At 43.6% G+C, this 22025-nt stretch overlaps 1 protein-coding gene across 2 annotated transcripts in view; it reads left to right on the forward strand.

Annotated features, from left to right (window-relative positions):
* The first annotated feature begins 5616 nt into the window (after positions 1-5616).
* PUSL1 (pseudouridine synthase like 1) overlaps positions 5617-22025 on the forward strand; it is a 481771-nt gene continuing 465362 nt past the window's right edge. For both annotated transcript variants that reach the window (XM_086949793.1, XM_086949794.1), the window contains exon 1: positions 5617-5738. In XM_086949793.1, the coding sequence (XP_086805919.1) occupies positions 5680-5738 (59 nt within the window). In that variant the 5' untranslated portion in view covers positions 5617-5679. The remainder of the gene's footprint in view (positions 5739-22025) is intronic.

Raw genomic sequence — 22025 nt, forward strand, 5'->3', positions numbered from 1 at the left:
GCCATTTGGACTAGCGTCAGCGGCCGCAGTCTTTCAAAAACTGATGCATAAAAGGTTCCAAAAGGTGGAAGGAGTACAGTACTTCCAGGACGATATACTCGTAATGGGGAGGTCCAAACCTGAGCACAATGACAAGCTACATGCAGTACTGGAGATACTAAAGAACAACGGACTCACGGCTGAGTGGGGAAAATGCAAGTTTGGTGTGCCATCTGTGACATACCTTGGACATGAAATCAGTGAGAAAGGTATTGAGCCAAAGAGGGCCAACTTGGCGGCGATAAAAGACGCACCAGCCCCCTCAAGAAAGGAAGATGTCAGGTCATTCCTAGGGATGGCTGAATTTTACAGCAAGTTCATCCCACACTTTGCTACAAAAACCCACCACCTTCGACAACTACTGAAGGAGAAAAACGGGTTCAAATGGGCCAAGGAAGAACAAGAGGAGTTTGAGGCTTTGAAAAAGGAAATGAGCGAGGCTATACCACGCAAGGGATTTGACCCTCCGCAGCATCAATACTAACCACAGACGCCAGCGACAGAGGGCTGGGGGCTGTGCTGATGCAGAAATCAAGTACGGGTGAGGTCTCTACGGTTTGCTTCGCGTCTAGATCCTTGGCGCCCAATGAAGAAAAGTTCAGTGTAATTGAAAAAGAGATGTTGGCCGTAGTATGGGCGATGGAACATTTCAGGCAATTCCTATGGGGGGCTAAGTTCTTGGTACGCACTGACCACAAACCCCTGATAAAAGTACTCACCTCTAATGGACACGCACATGCAACACTGCGAATAGCGAAGATGACGCTAAGGCTGTTGGATTATGTATACGAGGTGGAGTACATACCAGGCCCCAGGAACAGAGTCGCTGATTTCTTAAGCAGAGCGGCAGCATAGGAAGGAGTGGATGAACAGGAACCCCCCGGATGGGAAGGGTACATGGTGGTGACCATGCAGGACCTGGAACAAGTCATCAGCGAACAAGAATGGGCGGAAGCATACAGTCAAGATGAAACCCTGGAGGCAATTAAAGGGTATGTGACACATGGATGGCCGGACAAGAGACACCTAGACAGCCAGATGAGGAAGTATTGGGAGGTGAGAGAAGAACTGTCGATTGGGGAGAATCCCACGTTCTTGTTGAGGGGGGACAAAGTTATTCCTCCCCAGAAGTTGGTGGAACACCTGTTGGCGATACTGCATGAAGGACATCAAGGAATCACGAAGACCAAGGCATTGGCAAAGCAGGCATACTGGTGGCCTGCGATTGACGCCCAAGTGGAGAAGTATGTGAGGATGTGCGAATCATGCTCCAGAGCAGACAAATCTCAAACCTTGATAAGGCTGCCATTGGGCAAATTTCCAACGCCCGGCAGCCCATGGGAAATGGTATCCATTGACATCATAGGACCTATCCTCAACATCGAAGGAGTGCAGAAGTACGCCATTGTGATGGTAGACAGGTACTCAAAGTGGCCGGAGGTGGAAGTAACAGAAACAGTGGACACGGAAGCAGTGCTGTCATTCCTGAATGCGATATTCGTAAAGGAAGGGATCCCCAAAGTAATAACCTGCGATAATGGACCACAGTTTGTGTCAACCAAATGGGAGGCGTTCATGGCCCGGAACGGGATAGAGGTAAAACACACCCCCATCTACCACCCGGCAGGGAATGGATTGGCCGAACGGTTCAACAGGTGATCGTGGGAACCATTCAAGCAGCAATCAGCGCAGGTCAAGATTGGGAGAAGGAACTGCCCAAAATGCTATGGGCATACCGCATCACTCCTGGAAGCACAGGATACAGTCCATTCAAAGTGTTGAAAGGAAGAGAACCTTTCACCAAGGACAATTTGGCGTGGAGGCACATGGTAGTACAGAGCAAATGGTCCCCTGCAGTGGTGAAAAGAAACATGGAGAGAGCGCAGGAAGTATACGCAGAACATTACAACAAAAGTTTGCAGCGTGCAAGAAGTGACCTTAGAGAAGGGAGACTGGGTGAGGGTGAAAATAGCGACGGTGAAAAGGAAGGGAGAAAGTAAGTTCACACCACCCCTCAAGGTCATTGAACCATACGCCCGATCAGCACTGTTAAGCGATGGCAAGGTGTGGTCACAAGACCGAATGGCTAAATGTAACAAGATTCTAAAATGGGAGATGGCTACGGAAGGAGGACTGGACCCCGAAGAAGGCGTGCAAGGGCACGGAAGTGAAGGAAGGGAAGAAGAGCTGAGAAAGGAGAGTGAGAACGGCAACACCTGGGAAGAAGACAATAGAACAGGAGAAGAGACGACTCAGAAGGAAAGCAGGAAAGAACTGGACAAGAGTAAACGGGAATCTGAGCAAGGAAGTAACAGCGAGAGAAATTGGCAGAACACTACCCAAAGAGCATTCGGAGGAGCGAGTGAGAAGGAAGCGGTGAGAACGAGAGCCGGCAGAGTCGTAAGAGTTCCAAAGAAGTTTGATGACTTTACCATGAGCATCAAGTAAGACTGTTCCGTTGTACTTATCACATATTGTTGAGGGTGCTAAAAGGAGGAGATATGTGGTGACGGTCTAGTGTTGCCAGGTAGGCGGAGACCGGAACCGGAAGGGCAGCCATTTTAGTTAGCGGCCGAGCCCGACTAAGAGCGAGAGCGTTTCCCCGGCGCTCCGAGGAAATAAAAAGTATTCAACCACACCTTGGCCTAAGTGTATTATTTAAGGTGTGGGGGCCACCTCCAAAAAGTGTTAACTCTACCAAGCTCTTCTAAATTTGAAACGAAAGAGATACTGCATGTAATTACTTTCACAGAAGTGTTAAGCCCCTCCTAACACACCTCTTTGTAAAGTCGGAAGAAAACGGTGACATCAACATTAAAAGGGAGTACCCTGGCTTCCCTTAATCTTATATTTTTGTTAGAAATACTGCTTGTATCAACTTGATTTAACATGTAATATGTGTATTTCTGTAACTGTGGTGATTTAGCTCAGACAAGAATTAAAAGCAAAGTTTTCATCTTTGATATAAAACGGAAGATGCTCATGTGCACAATGTGAAACTTGGAAACCTGAGATCATTCCCTGCTTCCCTGCTTGACCAAATTGTGTAATCCTAGGCAATTCATTTCTTTTATTGAGCCTCTTTCTCCTTTATCGTCACTCTTCAGGGCTTCTTGAAATACATCAGTTCAGGATATGCACTGTACAAAAAACCTATATTGTTATGGAGTTAATAGATTATAACGTTGCTTCATCTATAATAAGAAACAAGGGCTCACAATAAATGAATTGCCTTTTGATTCACAAACGAAAGCGTCATCCTGGCAAGGGAGGACATGTTTGTGAGTTTATCTTTCAGAACCAACACTTTAAATAAATGCCACTCACAGATTAATGTACTAAAAAATGAGGCACGTCTGCATACTAGGTAAGTATACTTTTTTTAATCATGAGGCGTCTCATCATATACTTACATGACGTCTGTTGCACAATTTACATGCCAAATATTTTTACGGTTCTGCTTTTGCTTTGGCATGCAGCCAAACCAAACACTGCTCGACTCTCCTTATTATTAGCTGGCTGCCCACGTATCTGGGTTACGTGCTGTTTACCAAACAGTGTATCTTCTTTGCATCCACAGTAAGTTACGCGTGCTTCTATATTCAAAAAGATTAGCCCCTTCATACATAGTGGCTAACATTTGAAAAAAAAATCCCAGGACATTATGCAGCACAGGGCTGCTTCAGATAGAAAGTTCTTGTTTGGGTACCTGTGTGGAATAAAGAGGAACAGTTTCTGCAACAATATTACAGAGGACAGTCTCCAACTTGCGGGGACTGTCCGGCAAAAATGGGGCAGTTGCAGTGGCGTAACAAAGGCCCCTGCCGTGCATGGGTGGGGGGGGGGGGAGGCCGGGCTCAAGGGCCCCCCCTTAGCACAGTACACTGGCCTGCGAGCTCCTGAGTAAGTCCGGAAGGGGGGCCCACCTTCATACATGCCAATATACCCGATTCAGGCAGGAGACTACCGATTTTTCAAGCCAAACATGGCTGCATTTCAGCTGTCTCCGGTCTGAAATTGCATTTTCTACAATATAAGTCAATGAGGAATTTTCCATCTCCCGATGTTTTACTTTAAATTTCCCACGCCCCTGTCCTAAAATATTGACATGTATGCCCACCTTGCACTTTGCAGGGAGGCCCCCTCAAGTTTTGTTACGCCACCGGTCCGTTGGCAACTGTGCCTGATAAATGGCCATATATTTTTAGAAATTTGCTGCACGTATTGTGATGCTCACATTAGAGACTGGTGACACCTACTAACTAATCACAGTGAATCACTAAGCTTTTTAGTGCTGCAGTCGAGGTTTTCCTGCACATCACTCTCACCCATTCCAGACATTACCAACTAATTTTTATTTCTGGGCCTCGCGGGGCGTGCCAGGGCACAAATAAATCTTTATTTGTTACATAGTGCAAATAATATGTCACTCTAATCTTTAGTTATTTACCCCAGGTGTAGTTGCCTGACTTCTCTATCATAAATCTGCTATACATCTTGGGATCGTGTCCGAAAAAGAAAAAACAATAATGTTTTCTTCTTGTGTAATGTAACTGGTGCTCACGTAAATTGTTCCAATACTCTCGGATCGAGTTTGCAAAATAAAACAGCAACAAAAAAAACATAGAAATGTGAGACAGCACAGTTTCTCTCTAAGGTTGCAGAGTATTTTCAGGCAGTATTTTGAGAGCTTTCCATCAAAGTCACAGACGTAAAACGCGACTCACAGACCAGACCAGTAACACTGTAGCAACGTGACGCGGTCAGGTCCGCCATATTGAAAGTATATCTTCCTTTTCAGTGTGAAGAATTACATCGAAAACAATGAATAGAGAATACTGTACATAATAATTTTAAGAATACCAGTTAAAATATTATTAAATGTGGTTCACCATTAAATGTCCATAATATATTATTGTAGAGAACGTGGGGAAATATTATCAATGTTCTAAGTTCTAAAACACTTCTAGAGATCTCTCTACCTATGCGCTTCGATGCTTTGTAAAGGGTGTGATGCGCTCTATAAATCCAATTCGAGACCAATACAATAGTACCAGGGTGTAATTAACCGGCCGTGCCAATCTCTACAGGTCAGTGAGCTGCATTTCTTGAAAATCGTCGGACGTTAGCTATAAGAAAGAGTTGAAATTGTTTAATGTTCTACCGACAAATGTTTCTGCGTGGGAGCCATCTTGGAAGGAACATCCCTTAGAGTCATCGAAACGACGGTGCTGGGTAAACAAAAAAACATACATTGCAATTTCTCAAACGATCCAAAGTTTAGATTTATTTTTAAACGACTGTACGTTCACTCCGTAGAAAATGTATGTTTGTGAAATATTCTAAGTAAAGTAAATCAATGCTGATTTTGCAACTTATTCTACTACATGATGAAGTTGTCTATAATTTTTGTTGCAGAATTATAAATAACCCTTGAAATTTACTGTAATGTATTAATATCGCTTTACCCGTAAAGCAACGAGTGCCTCCCAAACATGGCCGGCATTATGGCGGTCATGAGTCCTCTTGCATGCCATCGTTGCGTGTCTGTCTTTTATTTCTTTGCCTGACTCCGGTAGAGGGATCTCTCAAACGAAAGACACTGCTGCATCTCTTGCGTGGTGTTTTGATCTGGGAAGTATGAGCTCTTCCCGGGTCAGATATTTAGTTCTATTCCAGTATTGTGGAACGAAGTATAGGTATGTGCTCTGCATTCCACAGTGCCAATAAACAGTCACAGTGATTTAAAATACATTCTACCTTTTCATTTGTGCTTATTACCTTTTTGGTTCTAAAACTGGGTCTTATTTTCACACACTGTTTAAACAATTATTTACAGAATGGTTGTCTGATTAATAACCATATATCGTTTTAGTAATTATACGTGTGCAGCCTTTTCATTCTCATTTCCTGGCTATTCTAAATGTTCGGGGTAGCAGATTTTTTTGTGGTGGTTTATTTTTCTGTCATGTTCTCTGTTGTGTTTTTTTAATTGGCGTGCATTTAGGTTTATTTGAACTATCGAGGTATGTTTTTAATTTAAAAAAAATATCTGTTCCATGTTGTAGTTTGTAGGGGCATACTTCCATTGAGATTATTCTTAAGAAGAAATATATTGTGATTCGACATAGAGAGGTGATGTGGTTTGCAAAGATGTCAAGTTACTTGCGTCCTGGCATATTAGCAATGTTTGGCTTTGTTTGCTTAAAATGGGAAAATACATCTACAGGTGTGAGAAAAAGCACACAGTGCCAAACAAACAACTCACGCTTGCCATTGGTCAACATGAGATTTTCGTTTTCCTCTGAATTGCAGACAGTAACAGTTAAATACAGTTCTGAGTTGGAATGGTGCAGGGGGAGTCTTTCCAACTGAGTGATTGCAGCTCCAGTGGGAAGTTATTCAATTCTTGTCTACTTTTTCTATAGTAAAACAAATGCATTAGAGCAATTCGGTTCTCGCCATTCTAGTGGTTTGTGGAAATTGAAAAGAATATTTCGGATACTCACAGGATGGCATGGCCGGAGTGCAAGTGGAGTAGGGAAGGGTGTTGGGCTCTAGCAGTGAAGGTAGTTACAAATTATGCCCTCAGTAAAAGTGACAACAAAAAGAAATATTACAGAAAAGGTGTTCTAACTTTTAGTACATACTTTGTTTTTTTGTTGCTGCCCGTAACACAAATGTGCAAAATCTGGTGAAAAAAAACTTGGTTGTATATGTGACATAAAGTTATACGATATGCTAGGGAGTGTGTTTCAAACTTGAGGTGTATCCTAGTAGAACAAGTATTGTGTGTTTTAGGTCTTGTTGGAACCATATTTTAAAATCTAATATATATTGAGTACGTAGAATAACATACAGTTAGGATGATCCTAGTGACCCACTTTGTAGTTAGTTTCTACAATGCACTCTTTGAGACATTGCAGTTATTTGAACTTTGAGTTACAGAAGGATACATCCGTTTGGGCGCAATTAATGCAGATTTTGGTCATCTGCTAACACCAGGATTAGAACCCGTGCCTTCATGTTTGTAGGTCCAAAAGAGTAGATTTGAATATTGATAATTATTTTTTAATTACTGTGCATGAAATAAAGCAGACTAGATTCCAAGAAGAGATAATACTATATACATATATATATATATATATAAATACACACATATACATATATATATATATTTATGTGTGTGTGTGTGTGTGTGTGTGTGTGTGTGTCAGGTCTGTCTTGCATGAGAGGGACAGCTGACAAACATATGAAGTGAGTATGCTGTCCCCCTGTAAACCAAAATACAAGGATGAGTGCTGTTTTGGTGTTTTTTTTGTTGCTTCCCTGTCCGCCCCATTAAAAAACAAAAAACAAGCATTTGCAATGCAATAGGTCTCACATTTACGAGAGATTGAGCTTTTATTGGCTTTCTAAATGACATTGCCTTTTATTTATGTGTTGTTTTTAAAAACAGACAAATAAAAGGCAATTTCATTTACAATGCCAATAGCTTTAACTCATGCAAATTTGAGACCTATTGCATTCAGCGCCCGTGCTATAAAGATTTTTTTTAAAGCTTTAAGAGCAGGGGCAGATGCAGGGCATACTATGGCCTTGATTATGCTCGACCTTAGTGCGGCTTTTGACACCGTAGCACATTCCATCCTGCTACGGTGTCTGAACGAAGCCGGGGTCGTTGGTCCTGCGCTATGCTGGTTACAATCGTTTCTGACGGAAAGATGTTTCCAGGTACAGCAAGGGACATGCCGCTCAGTGGAAATGTCACTAGACCAGGGAATGCCTCAGGGCTCAGCTCTGAGCCCTACTCTTTTTAACCTATACATGGCCTCCCTGGCGAAAGTTGTACATTCCTTTGGGGTGGAGTTGGTGTCGTACGCTGACGACACCCAGCTGCTAATCTCCCTATCGCAGAACACCTCCAACACCCCTAACAACTTTAAATCCTGTATGCAAGCACTAGCAGAATGGATGGATGCCCATTGTTTAAAACTCAATGGCTCTAAAACAGAGGTACTGGTGGTAGGGGGTAAAAGCGAAAACTGGTCGGCTGAGTGGTGGCCTTCATGTCTGGGCCCCACCCCCATACCATGTCAGGAGGCTAAGAACTTAGGAATCTGGATGAATCCCGCTCTCATATGATGGCCACATAAGGCGTCTTGTGGGCAAATGTTTTGGAGTACTAAAGACCCTAATCAAAACTTTAGACCTCCTCCCTTTATCGGCCAGAAGGACACTAACGCAGGCACTGGTGATATCGCGGTTAGATTATGGCAACATCCTGTTCCTTGGGGCAACCGAGGGCAGCATAGGTCGCCTACAAGTCATACAGAACTCCGCCGCCAGACTGGTGTTAAGAAGACCCAGGAGAGCCAGCTCGAAAATGGCGCTGGATGCGCTTCATTGGCTGCCTGTGAAGAAGCGTGTGATGTTTAAGTGCCTCCTCTTCTGTCACCGTATCGTCTGGGACAGGGCACCGACTTACCTAAAGGATCTAGTCAGCCGATACGAACCAACTAGGACCCTCCGTTCGGAGGGTACCGGACTGCTGACAGTCCCCAGGATTAGGAAGGCCAGAATGGGCGGACGCTCCTTTGCGCTCCAAGCAGCTCAAAAATGGAATAAACTTCCCCCTGCTCTGAGACTGGAGAGCAGTGAAACGCGGTTTAGGGCCTTACTTAAAACACATCTATACACTGCATAGATCCTGGTCTTTGACTGCTGTTTTCCTATGACAGCTTCAGCGCGGGGACACGCCGTGATGGCGTTACTGAGCGCTCTATAAGCTCAATATTATTATTATTATTAAAGCGTTAGGAGAGACCGTGTCCTGCTTGCAATAACAGGCAAGACAAAGCTATTTGAGAAAATAGTGCTCGGAGGCTGTAATTAAAGCCAACAGAGTAATAACACACACACAACAAGGGTGTCCTCATGGGAGTTTACAAAATGAGACAAGGCGGTACTAAGCAGGGACTTCTAAGCCTATTGACCAATGAACAGCCACAGTTTACAGTGACACAAGCCAATGAAAAATATGGGCGGAGCTTCAAGCAATACCGGAATACAGCATGCCTCGCAGAGCAGCGCATGTGCTGCCCAGGCTCGATTAAAAATGGTGGACCATTGGAATTTCTTCTGGAGTATTTTCTACTCCTCTGTCTTCACTTTCAATCACTGCAAATATATTTTGCCATTGTATGCCTCGGAATCTAAAAGTAGCTGTTCAGAAAATTATAAAGTGAAAGTTCTCCTCTCCAAGCACAGAGGGCACGAACCACAGTTTTAACATCTGGTCCGGAATAGCACTTTGCAGCAGTTTATTATGAGCCATCAGCATGTAAATTCGTTTTAGCCTCTCCCCTTTTTTGCTCTACACTCTGATATGTGAGAGGCAAGGAAGTGATATGGAGAAATAATGCTTCGTATGTTCAGTGAAACCTGTGCCTTTATCTGGATTTCTGCTTATCCACCCAACCTACACTGAGACACTTTAACACCCAACTTTGAGTACCCAAACCCTCTGTACGATGTGTTCCTCTGTTTGTGCATCATACTGGGAACCAGTCTGGTTTAACTTTCAGAACAGTAATCCAGCTGGCACGGACGCAATGCATGATCTGTTTAGGTTTTATGACTGTGAACCTGTGGGATCTGCTATATTAGGTCTAATCTTATTCAGCTGACTTGCTGCTTGTTGATACTGCACTGATTGCTCAGGCCTGAATACCAGAGGGAGGTTGATTTATTGGAGGAAAGCTACCAGAGCATGGCTGTGTGTGGACTTATACTTGTCGGAATTAAATCCAGGCCGAGGTAGCGAAAGCATTGCTCAGGTGGGGGTACTTGTTTTTTTCGTTTATTCTTATGGTGAAAGTATGTAGGTTTCTCTTTTCCAGTAACACCTTTAACAAGCATTTGCAATGCAATAGGTCTCCCTTTAGGAAAGTTTGAGCTATTGGTATTGTAAATGACACATTTTTTATTTATGTGTTGGTTTTAAAAATAGCAAAATTAATAGCTTTGTCATTTACAATGCCAATAGTTATAACTTTTGCAAATGTGACACCTATAGCATTTGTAATGCAATATGTGTTGTATTTACGTGACTTACATGTATTGATATTACAAATAACAATGGCTTTTAATTTAAAAAAAAAATAATTAATACTTAAAAGTTATTGTAATTTATAATGGCAATAGCTTAAACGTTTGTAAATAACTTTTATGAAGATTATGTTCAGCGTATTTTATTGTGACAAAAATCCAAGAACAGAAGTGAAATATTAACCTCTTTTTGTGACATTTGTAATAAAGCTTGAAACATTGAGAGAACATATTTGAACCAGTTGTTGTTGAATGGTTGCACAGATTGATGCTGTGGTGGTGCTGAGTGATGTTGTGGTGGCAACGAGTAATGCTGTGGCCTTCAGTGATGATGTGGTGGCGCATAGTGATGTTGTGGTACCCCTGAGTGATGCTGTTGTGGTGGTGAGTGATGCTGTGGTGATGCGCTAGATAGAGTGAGTGCGATAGATAGATAGAGTGAGTGCGATAGAGTAAGGGCGATAGATAGATAGAGGGAGGGCGATAGATAGAAAGAGGGAGGGCGATAGATAGAGTGAGGGCGATAGATAGAAAGAGGGAGGGCGATAGATAGAGTGAGGGCGATAGATAGACAGATAGAGTGAGGGCGATCGATAGATAGAGTGAGGGCGATCGATAGATAGAGTGAGGGCGATAGATAGATAAAGTGAGGGCGATAGATAGAGTGAGGGCAATAGATAGAGGGCGATAGATAGATAGATAGAGGGTGATAGATAGATAGAGTGATGGCGATAGACAGAGTGAGGGCGATCGATAGATAGAGTGAGGGCGATCGATAGATAGAGGGCGATAGATAGAGAGGGCGATAGATAGATAGAGAGGGCGATAGATAGATAGAGTGAGTGCGATAGATAGAGTGAGGTCGATAGATAGAGTGAGGGCAATAGATAAATAGAGTGAGGGCAATAGATAGAGTGAGGGGGATAGATAGAGTGAGTGAGGGCGATAGAGTGAGGGCGATAGATAGAGTGAGGGCGATGGATAGTGTGAGGGCGATGGATAGAGTGAGGGGAATAGATATATAGAGTGAGGGCGATAGATAGATAGATTGATAGAGTGAGGGGCGATAGAGTGAGATGCGATAGATAGAGTGAGGGGCGATAGATAGAGTGAGGGCGATAGATAGAGTGAGGGTGATAGGTAGATAGAGTGAGGGTGATAGATAGAGTGAGGGCGATAGATGGATAGAGTGAGGGCGATAGATAGACAGAGTGAGATCGATAGATAGAGTGAGGGCGATAGAGCTTTCTACACCCTGTCCCCTACCATTCTGGCCAGCTGACTCAGTGAGCTGGGAGTCAAGGGTTCTGCACTCAGCCTCCTCACATCCTTCCTTGACCAACGGAAGCAAAGGGTTAAGCTAGGCGAGTACATGTCACCTATTAAGGCCGTGAAGTGTGGGGTCCCCCAGGGCTCCTCACTGAGCCCGACGCTTTGTAACGTCTACGTCGTTCCTCTCGCCAGGCTTATAAGATCCTTTGGGCTAGAAGTTCTTTCCTACGCCGACGACACGCAGATTATGGCCTCCATTTCTCAATCTGCGAGCATAACTGCTCTTAATTTTAAAAACTGCATGGAGGCGGTCGCTGGATGGATGGTTAAAAACTTCCTCAAGCTGAATGGGGAGAAAACGGAGGTCCTCATTTTTGGGGGCAAAAGCGAGACCTGGTCAATGGACTGGTGGCCTTCTATCCTTGGCGCCTGCCCCTTGCCGTCCCTTTCTGCCCGCAACCTTGGGGTCATTCTGGACACCTCCCTCTCCCTAGACAAGCAGGTCAGCAGGACTGTGTCCACCTGTTGCAATGCTCTGAGGATTTTAAGAAAAATCACTCATTATCTTTCCCCTGAGGCACGCCAACAGGTAGCAATGGCGGTCATTGCCTCCAGCCTGGACTATTGCATTGCCCTATACTTTGGCATTAGCAATGGTCTGGTCCAGCGCCTCCAGACTGCGCAGAATGCGGCTGCCCGGTTTGTTGTGGACGCCCCTAAACGCTCCTCGGGCACCGCCATCAGAAAAGACCTGCATTGACTCCCCATGCAGGCGAGGATTAATTTCAAGGCTTTATGCCTTACACACCGTGCCCTCAATGAGTCTGGACCGGAGGCTATTCGCGCTCTGGTGGCCTACTACACCCCTGGTAGAGCACTCCGGTCTTCCAGTAAAAGCTTGCTTGCTGTCCCCCGTATAGCCAAGGCCAGATGGGGCGGAAGGTCCTTTCGCTTCCTTGCACCCAGACTTTGGAATACGCTCCCTAATGACCTCAAGGTGATTTCTTTCCAGACTTTGTTCCGCAAAGCACTCAAGACTTGGTTATTCCAAGAAGCCTATCTCTAATCCCCCCTTAGGCGATCTTTGAGCTCTCTGTTTACCATCATCAGCGCCGTGATGCCTACGGGTTTAGTTGCGCTATTTACAAATGTCCATTAATAATAATAATAATAATAATAATAATAATAATAGAGTGAGTGTGTTAGATAGATAAAGAGATAGAGTGAGGGTGATAGATAGATAGATAGAGTGAGGGCGATAGATAGATAGAGTGAGGGCGACAGATAGACAGATAGATAGAGTGAGGGCGATAGATAGATAGAGTGAGGGCAATAGATAGATAGCGTGAGGGCAATAGATAGAGTGAGGGCGATAGATAGATAGAGTGAGGCCGATAGATAGTTAGATAGATAGAGTGAGGGCGATCGATAGATAGAGTGAGGGCGATCGATAGATAGAGTGAGGGCGATCGATAGATAGAGTGAGGGCGATAGATAGATAGAGTGAGGGTGATAGATAGAGAGGGCGATAGAGGGTGGAACAAAAAAAACCATGAATGTGAAATGTAAAATTAACACAACACTGGACAGGAAGGAATTTTTCATAATTCAAAATGTATGGAGTTAAATTAAGAGAAAGGGGGAGTAAGAACGAAACTGAAAGGCAGAGGGAGGAAGCATTACATTTGCGAGAAGGAAGAACGACCGGCCAGTGCAGCGATTGAAGAAAAGCCGAGTGGGCGTGCTGGAGGAAATAAGGCTGCAACAGCGTGCTGAGAGGAGGAGCGCGGGAGAGCTCCGGCAGCTGCTGTCCTTATAGACTATAGCGTGAAGATAGGAGACACGCTGTGGAAATAGGAGATCAGCGTGGATGCTGGTGCATTTTCTATTGTTTAAAAAAAATATTTAATAATCAAACAAAAAAATTATCATGTGCCCAGAAGAGGGAGAGTGGAGGGACGAGGGATAAGAGGAGGGACGGGGGCAGGAGCAAAGGTAAGACGGACAGGTACTGCTCGCGCACAGAGCACATTAATGATATTTATAAAGGGAATGAGAAGCAGCTTGTAAGCAAGAAACTTGCTTTATATAGCGCAAACTACACCTGAAAGTATCTGAGTGCTTTATATGAGCACCAGTTACGTTATAGGCGGACAAATTCATTTGAAACAAGTAATGGCGTTGTAAATGACAATGTCTTTTACCCCCTGCTGACCTCCGCATACAGACATACATAGAAACCGCACTACAAATGGGCACACATGCATGCAGATGCTGAGAAACACACAAACCCCGTGAGACAGACACACTAATACATAGAGACACCAATGGTAGGGATGGAGTATCGTTGATGCAGTAGGGTGAAAGGGTGTAAGAAACCCATTAAGCCCCAATCATTACTGCCCAACTCGGGGTGAAGGAGGTATTTACCCCTTGAATTAGGGCCCATGGCCCACTTGCTACATGACTAAAGGAGGTGGAGGGAGAAAGGGTGAATAACATTGGGCTATATCATGCCCAAATTGCACAGACAACAAGTAAACTCGATGAAGATGCTGACAGCGGCTAACAAATGAGAATTGACCAGGTTGTGACATGCGGAGAGTCGTGTAACTGATGCCTGGTAGTGGTGCATTGTCCCATTCCATGTTTATCAACCCTGCTTATTAATGTCTATCTCCACTGCCCAGTGGTGCTTGTAGTGCCCCGGTTCAAGTGTAGCATCAGGGCTGGCGCTGTATAATCAAACATGCATCTCCACTGCCCGACAGTACTAGCGCTGTCTTAGTAAACGTATATGTGCACTGCAGGATTGCACTGGCACTGTAACCGTGACGTGTGTACCACCTCAGCTGGGTAGGTTATTCATATTTCATTAAACATGTATCTGCCCTCCTGGGCAGTGCCAGTACTGGTCATTTCCACTGCTGAGCACTGCTTGCACTGTTGCATCACGAGTACAACAAGATTCCTGTGGAGTGCCGTTGCTGACTCATTAAGGCACATATTTGCCTACTGATGGGAGCGGGCTGACACTGTAAAATTAGTAGAACGGCTCCTTTTAAATAGGTCGCCACCCCTCCTGGTCATTGCTGGTACTGTATCAATAAAGGGTAGCACCCCTTCTCTGTATTACTGCCACTGTCCGGTGCCAATAGCGTAAGGCATGATGTAATTTAGGATGCAGAATGTGCGAACACGGTGCTGGGGCGGGGTGGGGGCAAGGCTCTGTGTGCGCCCAAGCGTCAGGCTTTTCAAATCGTCCATGAAAGAGGATGGACGGGTGTGTAAAAGAGACTCCCCGCCACATGCCAGCCCTTCACCCACATTCTCAAAGACACCATACCGAGCATGTTGCCATAGGAAAGCGGCAGCATCTGTCTATCTAGAGAGATGTCGGATGAATAAAGAAAAGGAACGGGCGGAGAGGAGAGGAGGGGGTGGGATGGAAAGACAGGGGGACAAAGACAGGAGTGGTAAAGAGAGAGCGCGAACGGATGGAGAGAGTGAGAGGAGAATTGAGAAAATGGATGAAGAGGGAATGAAAAGGTGCAGATGGAGAGAGATCAAGAGAGAAGCAAGGACGAGAGGAGAGGAGAGAAAAAAGGAGTAGCGAGAGGGAGCAAGAGTAGAGAAAGGAAAGAGGAGCTAGGCGAGAGACAGGAAAGAGGATTAGAGAGAGGGAACGGGGAGAGTGCACAAGGCATTAGAATGGCTAGCACGTGAAGGAGGGCACGAGATGGAGGAGCGAGAGAGTCGGAGCATGAGAAGGAAGAGAGTCAGAGAAAAGCTAAAGCGAGGAGAGGCTCCCTGAGAGGACGTGTGCTCCAAAGGGGGGGGGGGAGGGGGACAGAACATTTAGCCCTACTAAAAATAAAGTACTTAAAAGAGTTTGGGAACAAAGCCTGGTAATGGCAATTAGAATAGCTGCGGTGTAGGGCCAAGTACGCGATTTGTGAAGGAAAAGCCTAATGTGGGTATCGTATAGAAGGAGATTCACTCTTTGCCACATCTGTTGGCCATTAGTAAACAAACTCTGGAATTGCGCGGAGGGGGGCAGCGGAGCGGCTTCCTTTAAAGTCTGATGGGGGGGATGGGGGAGCGGCTCCCTTTGAAGTCTGATGCCGAGGCATGGTGTGGGATGTGGCTGGCGATGCGCACGCGCCCATCTCACATGAATTGTACCTAATCTGCAGTTTGTGTAGACTTTTCGAAAGCCTTACTATAATCTCGCCCACCATCCCTACGGGATGGCTTAGGCAAGACCTAAAAATCAGTGTTGGAAGCTTTGGGCTTTTCAAATATATTTTCAGCAAAGTCACCCTTTACTTTTGGTCACCTGCCCTTTTATTGTTTCTTATTGTAATGTAGCATTTGTGCAACATCTCATACCCCTGGTGAGACCCGAAAGCGCTTCTAAGCAGTGGCGTAGCAAGGTTAGGTGGTACCCGGTGCAGAAAATTTCTTGTCACACCCGGCTTGACAAAAATGGCAAAAATATGTGTTGAAAACACATACTTTTGCCATTTTGTCAAGCAGGGGTGATGGCAAAATGGCAAAAATATGTCTTTAAAACACATATTTTTGCCATTTTGTCAAGCTGGGGGTGACGAGTGTCATCACCGAGGAGGGTGACAAAATGGCAAAAATATGTATTTATAACACATATTTTTGCCTTTTTGTCACCCCCCTCACTGATGACACCCGGGGCGGCCTGCACCCACTGCACCCCCCTTCCTACGCCCCTGCTTCTAAGTGGCCGAGTAGGAGACTACAGAGTTACTTGTGCATGTGTGTGGGAGTAGGGTTTATGGAGAGTCCTATGTGGGAAGAGTTTTAGTGTTGTATGTAAAGATGGATTGTGCTCGAAACCTGTCACAGTGAACAGGTGGCTCCTCTTAAGCATGCGTGAAGCTAGAAAGTATGAGAATTTATACTACTTTAGTGCAGCATCACTAGGAACACTACAGTTTTACAAATTAAATTAATAAAGAGCTATAGGTTACCTGGCATTTATAAAAGATTCCACCACCCATCGAAATGTTATTAACTACTGCATAATTAAGAATAATGGTACATGTATATTAATGTTCTTTTCATCGTAAACCGGATAAGTAAAACGGGCCATTTTAGCAAAAGAGGGTTACATTACATAGGGACATATTTCAAGTTTGCATTGATGCTTCACATTGTTCTTTAGTAGAGCTTGCCTAAATTTTGTATGTTTTTCTGTTTAAAGAATAGAAGTAGGGTGCAGACAAGCACCTCATGCCTTAGTGAACATGTTAGTGTTCTCAAAACAGAAATGAAAAGTGGAAGATATATATGTAGCAGTCGTAAGATATTTGAACTTGATGCCATTATGAGAAATTATAATTTTTTTAAATATATATGAGGGAGCACTCTTAATTTCCCTAGAACGTGTCTTTTGTTCCACTGTAAAGTGATACATAGGGTATATTTTGCACACTTGTGTATTTTGGATGTCATTTGAGTGGCTTTTATTATGGGCTATGGAAGATAAATAATTTAGAGTAATAAAAAGAAAATTCTGCGAGATTGTGGAACATTGTTAAATATATCTTAAGGGCATTATGCCCTGGCATCGCAAAGGTCTCCATTCTTGTTAGGTAGATTTCCATTGCAACCATGACCTAGCACACCTTTAAAGGTCATGGCTGTGTGTCACTATAAGTGCACATGTAGTGCAAGGACATGGCAAGTCCTCTTTGACGTACTGCGCTAAAGCAAGAGGATTGTTATGGAATGATCCAGTTGCATCAATGCTCTACAGCAGTGGTTCTAACATATTGACTTCTGTGAACTCCCATGTAATCATTACTGAAACTTGGGGACTCGCACTGAATCATTATTGGAATCCAGGGACCTTCGCTGAGTCTTTACTGGAAGCCGGGGACCCCTGCCTAAGCATTTTCGATTATTTGAACGGCAAAACAATACAGAACCAAGCATTCATCAAATAAATACATAGATAACGAAAAGTTCTAAATTTTAATTTTAATGGGAAGGTTGGTCCTTTTCTAAATTTAATTGAGGGCACTCATTTTCCAAACTATATCCTGTTTGATGCACTTCCATTGCTCCCAGGAATCAATCTGCGGCTACTAACTTAATTTTTACTCCCTAATTTCAAATTTCTTCACATTTATAAAATAATTTTGAAATTTAAATTGTACATTTGCTTCTTTATTTATATACATTTTATTAATCTGTTAATAACATTTAATTTTCAAACGATTCTCGAACACTCTGAGTAGGCTTTGCGGACCCCAAGGGGTCCCTGGACCACAGGTTAATAATTAATGCTCTACAGGGATAGGTGGCTGTAATGGGGGTGTGCGTGACAAGTTCAAAAGAATCGCAAATGAAAGGATGAACGAATTGTGAAAGAAGCTTAGGTAGTGGAGGGGATGTGCAAACAAAGGGATTGTCCTGTTGTTAAATGAATAACAAGAAAGAGTAGTAACATGCCAGTGGTAAAAACAATCAAAAGTACATTTAAACAATAATTTATGAGCATGCCAAGAAGTCCAAATTTAATTATAACAGCTATTCGTTCTATCCTCACTGGCCTAAGTGTTTGGTTGGTGTATTTACAAACCAACTTTCTCTGAAGGGCGTGGCATTTTTACAATTTTTTGGTTGTAGAATTTACATGTTACGGGTTAACACCTAATTGTGGAGACCACTTACAGCAGATTTAATAAACGGATCTCCAAGGAGTATGTTTGGTATTAGAAAGGCATTGTGTTGCAACATTCAAAAGACTTCTGGGCTTCTCTTTCACATGTATGTAAGTCAATATGTTCCGGGTGTTACTATCATTAATTAGTGTTGCAGGGACAAAGAGCTGTCAGGGGCCAGTGTAAGAAACTGGGTTACTGGTTGTGTGTGTAGGGAGTGAAACTCTAATCAAGCAGAAACAACAATCCTTGTCAAGGTGAGGCACAAACAAACCCTAAATTAACCTGTTCTCAGCCCTCGGGTAGCTTTGCACAGAGCAGTCAGGCTTAACTCAGAGGCAATGTGTAAAGTATTTGTGCTTCAAACAGTAACACAGTGAAATACACCACAAAAGGATACAACAGCTGATTAGAATAATAAAGTATTTGTAATAAATAAAACAATACCAAAAAGACGAAAATCAAATCAGTAGATGCGGAGATATGCAAATTAAAACATTTCAGTGAAAAAAGCCAAAAAGCACAAAGCACCAACTGTGGCTATCTAGTCATGCCGGGACAAAGTCATAAATTCAGGCCAACTGTGCTGGAGCGCGGGCCGGCTACAGGTTCCCAGTTAGGCCAGCTGGACAAGAGTACTGTAAGTCCTGTTGTGGAGCATTGCGAGGTTTCGTGCTGGGGATGCATTGTGCAGCCAAGGTGCTCCATCGGTTCCAAGGCATTGCAGAGCTGAGTCGTCGAGGGCTTGCAATGCAAAGTCCAGGGTTGAGGATGCGTTGCGAAGTCGAGGCAATGAGTCAGTTCCGGAGATCTGCGAGGCTGCAATGCGAGCACATGCGTTGTCGTTGAGGCTGCCGTCAACAAGAGATTTGTGATGCAAGGGCCTGCGTTGGGAAAACTTTGTACAGACGGTGGTTCTGATGTTGACTGCAAGGTCATTGCAGAGTCTTTGCGTCTGGAGAACCCTCGCAGCAGAAGCAATACCTCTGTTCTGCTGGATCCACAGATGGGCTGGCAGAGCACTTCCAATTGTCCAGGACTGGGGTGGCATTGCTTCCTTAATATCAGCAGTCCAGCAGAGTGGCAGTCCTTTCAGCGGCACAGCATCCCATCTTTCTGGCAGAGTTCCCACAGGTCCCGAAGTGTTGGTGTCTGGCGTCCATTGTTTATACAAGTCCCTTCGTTTGAAGTGGGGAGACGCCTCTAGAGGTTTCCCTGTGAAGTCCCCAGGCATCCTGCATTCCCTATCTTGGCTCCACAATAACTACAGGGGGTATACAGCCCTTTGTGTGAAGGCAGGGCACAGCTTATTCAAGTGTAAATAGGGCTGTGCCCAGCTCCTCCCTCTCGCCCAGCCAGTGCTGGCCCATTCAGGTACACCTATGCTCTCTATTCTGTGTGGCTCTCTAGGAAAAATACACAACTGTCAGCTACATTCAGTTATGTGACTCAGAGACAGGATGCAGGCACTAAATGGCTAAGGCAGAAAAATGCACATTTTCTAAAAGTCCTTTTTTGGAATTGTAATTCAAAATCCACCTTCACCATAAGAGGGGATTTTCCAGTACAATTCCAAATACACCAAACATAAACTGGTTACCTGCTACTAATCGTAAAGTATCACCTATTAGGTGTAATAACATAACTTCAATAGTAGCCTAAGAGAGAGGTACACCTTGCATTAGTGAAAAACAAATGCAACAGTTTTTCACTGCCAGGACATGTAAACTAAAAGGTACATGTCCCACTTTTTAAATACACACCCTCTGACTGTCCAGGGCCTACTCCAGGGGTGACTTACATCTACTAATAAGGAAAGTTTGGGCCTGGCAAAAGGTTTATTTTGCCAGGTTGGCATGGAAGTTTAAAAACTGTATACACAGGACGCAGTGGTAGACCGGAGACATGTTTAAAGTGCTACCCGGGTGGCACAACCAGTGCTACAGACCTACTAGTAGGATTTAATTTACAGGTCCTGGGCACAGGTAGTACCACTTTACTAGGGACTTACAAGCAAACTAACTATGCCAATTGGGTATAAGCCAATTCTATCATGTTTTAGGGAGCAAGCACAAACACTTTAGCACTAGTTAGCAGTCCTAAAGCTAGAAAAAACAAAATTAGCCAAACAGGAGGGTTGAGGTCAAAAAGTTAGGGAAAAAAACACGCTAGGATGATATGTATAATAACCAGGATACTCCAAATATTATTTTATTTAACTACTGAACAACAGGTAAATCGGGTCCATCTTCCTTACTTGCATTAGGGCCTATGTCAACCGTGCAACACCACTGGCACACCCTCAGTAACAAGTAATAATAATTGCAAGTTTTTTTCTTTAGTACATTGGATTGTGTTATTGCATTGGGTAACATTTTTCAAAATTAATAATTTGCAAGTGCAGATGTACCAACCATGCTGCATTTTCTTTCTGAAAGTCAAAACTATGTTAGGGAGTGGAGAAAGAAAGCAAGTCTCAAGATGGAGGGCGTGGCTCTGAAAAGGCTCTTGAGTTCCATGCGACAATTCTTTTGTCTCGAGACTGTCTTGAGCCTTCATTAGCATGTCCACATTTTGTCATGGTAATTGTAAATGTATTTATTTAGTGGTTACAACCACTGAAAGGCATTGAAGCGCTTTTTGTAGCGATCAGCACAGTACACCGGAACCCAAGATTAGTAATTAGTAGGTTAGTATATATTTTTAATTTCTTGTGCTTTAGTTGTGTTAGGATTGTGCTCTTGATTTCTTGTGTGTTTAGTAGAGTTTGGTGTAGGGTTAGAATGATTGGAGTGGATTTGAAAAGGGGAGCTAGTGACCGTGTGTGCTTGTTAGTTGGGTGACAGGGCTAAAAAGGAGGGGTGACATTTTGAGAAGGATGTTTGGGAGTTCATTGTAGTCAGAAGGTTTGGGATGAGTCAGAGGGATAAGAGATTGGAAGGACAGAAGGTTTGTTTTCATAACCGTTAAATGTAATATATATATATTTTGTGTGTGTGTATATATATATATATATATATATATATATATATATATGTGTACATATAATGCTTGGTAATGCTTTGTTTGATTAAACCCCACTATATAAATACATATATGTACATTCAAGCAACAGTGTTTACATAGTCTGCTATTTATATGTATCATCTGGTACATTTTTATGGTTTCAAATAATTGTAGTGAACTTACATACACATGCATCCTGTGGTGTAATATATAATTTTCTCTAATATAAATGTATCTGCTTATAACAGGAGGCACAGTTCAAAGTACAACGATGTGTACTTGTATAACAATAGCAATTTTTCCCACTGTGAGAAGTATAGTTTGTCATGTCTGAGTATAGAATTGTGGTGCATTCTTTTTGTTTTTTGTTTAACTCTTTTTTATTAAGGAAACAAAAAAAAGGGACATTACAAAAAGGAAAAAATTGCAGGTGATCACATACAGTTACATAACATGAGTCATTGTGGCAAAATACAGAATTATGCATAGCATTATTTGACGCTCGGGTCAAGGGGAGTCCAGTGCTTCCAGATCCATTCTATCCACAGGTGGTTCACAGATCCCTCCTCAGTGATTATTCCACGCCCCCCATATCTTCCCCCACTTCTTCGGGCAACCCCTGGCAACAGAGACCGATCTCTCTCTAAACATACACCAGTCTAGGTCTTCCGCCCACTTAGAGACTCGGGGCTGGCTGGCTCCCCAAAGCTGTGCAATGTTACGTTTAGCCACCATGTATGCCAGCGTCACCCAGTGCTTCTGATACACATTTAGATCTGTAGGTTCCCAAACATTCAACAAACATCAACGAGCCTCTGGTTGTATCTCAGCCTCTATAACTTCTCCTAGTTCATCATGAATCTTTGCCCAAAAAACCTGTATCACCGCGCAATG

The sequence above is a fragment of the Lissotriton vulgaris genome, unplaced genomic scaffold, assembly GCF_964263255.1.
Source record: "Lissotriton vulgaris unplaced genomic scaffold, aLisVul1.2 SCAFFOLD_584, whole genome shotgun sequence".
In the NCBI taxonomy this organism is placed as follows: domain Eukaryota; kingdom Metazoa; phylum Chordata; class Amphibia; order Caudata; family Salamandridae; genus Lissotriton; species Lissotriton vulgaris.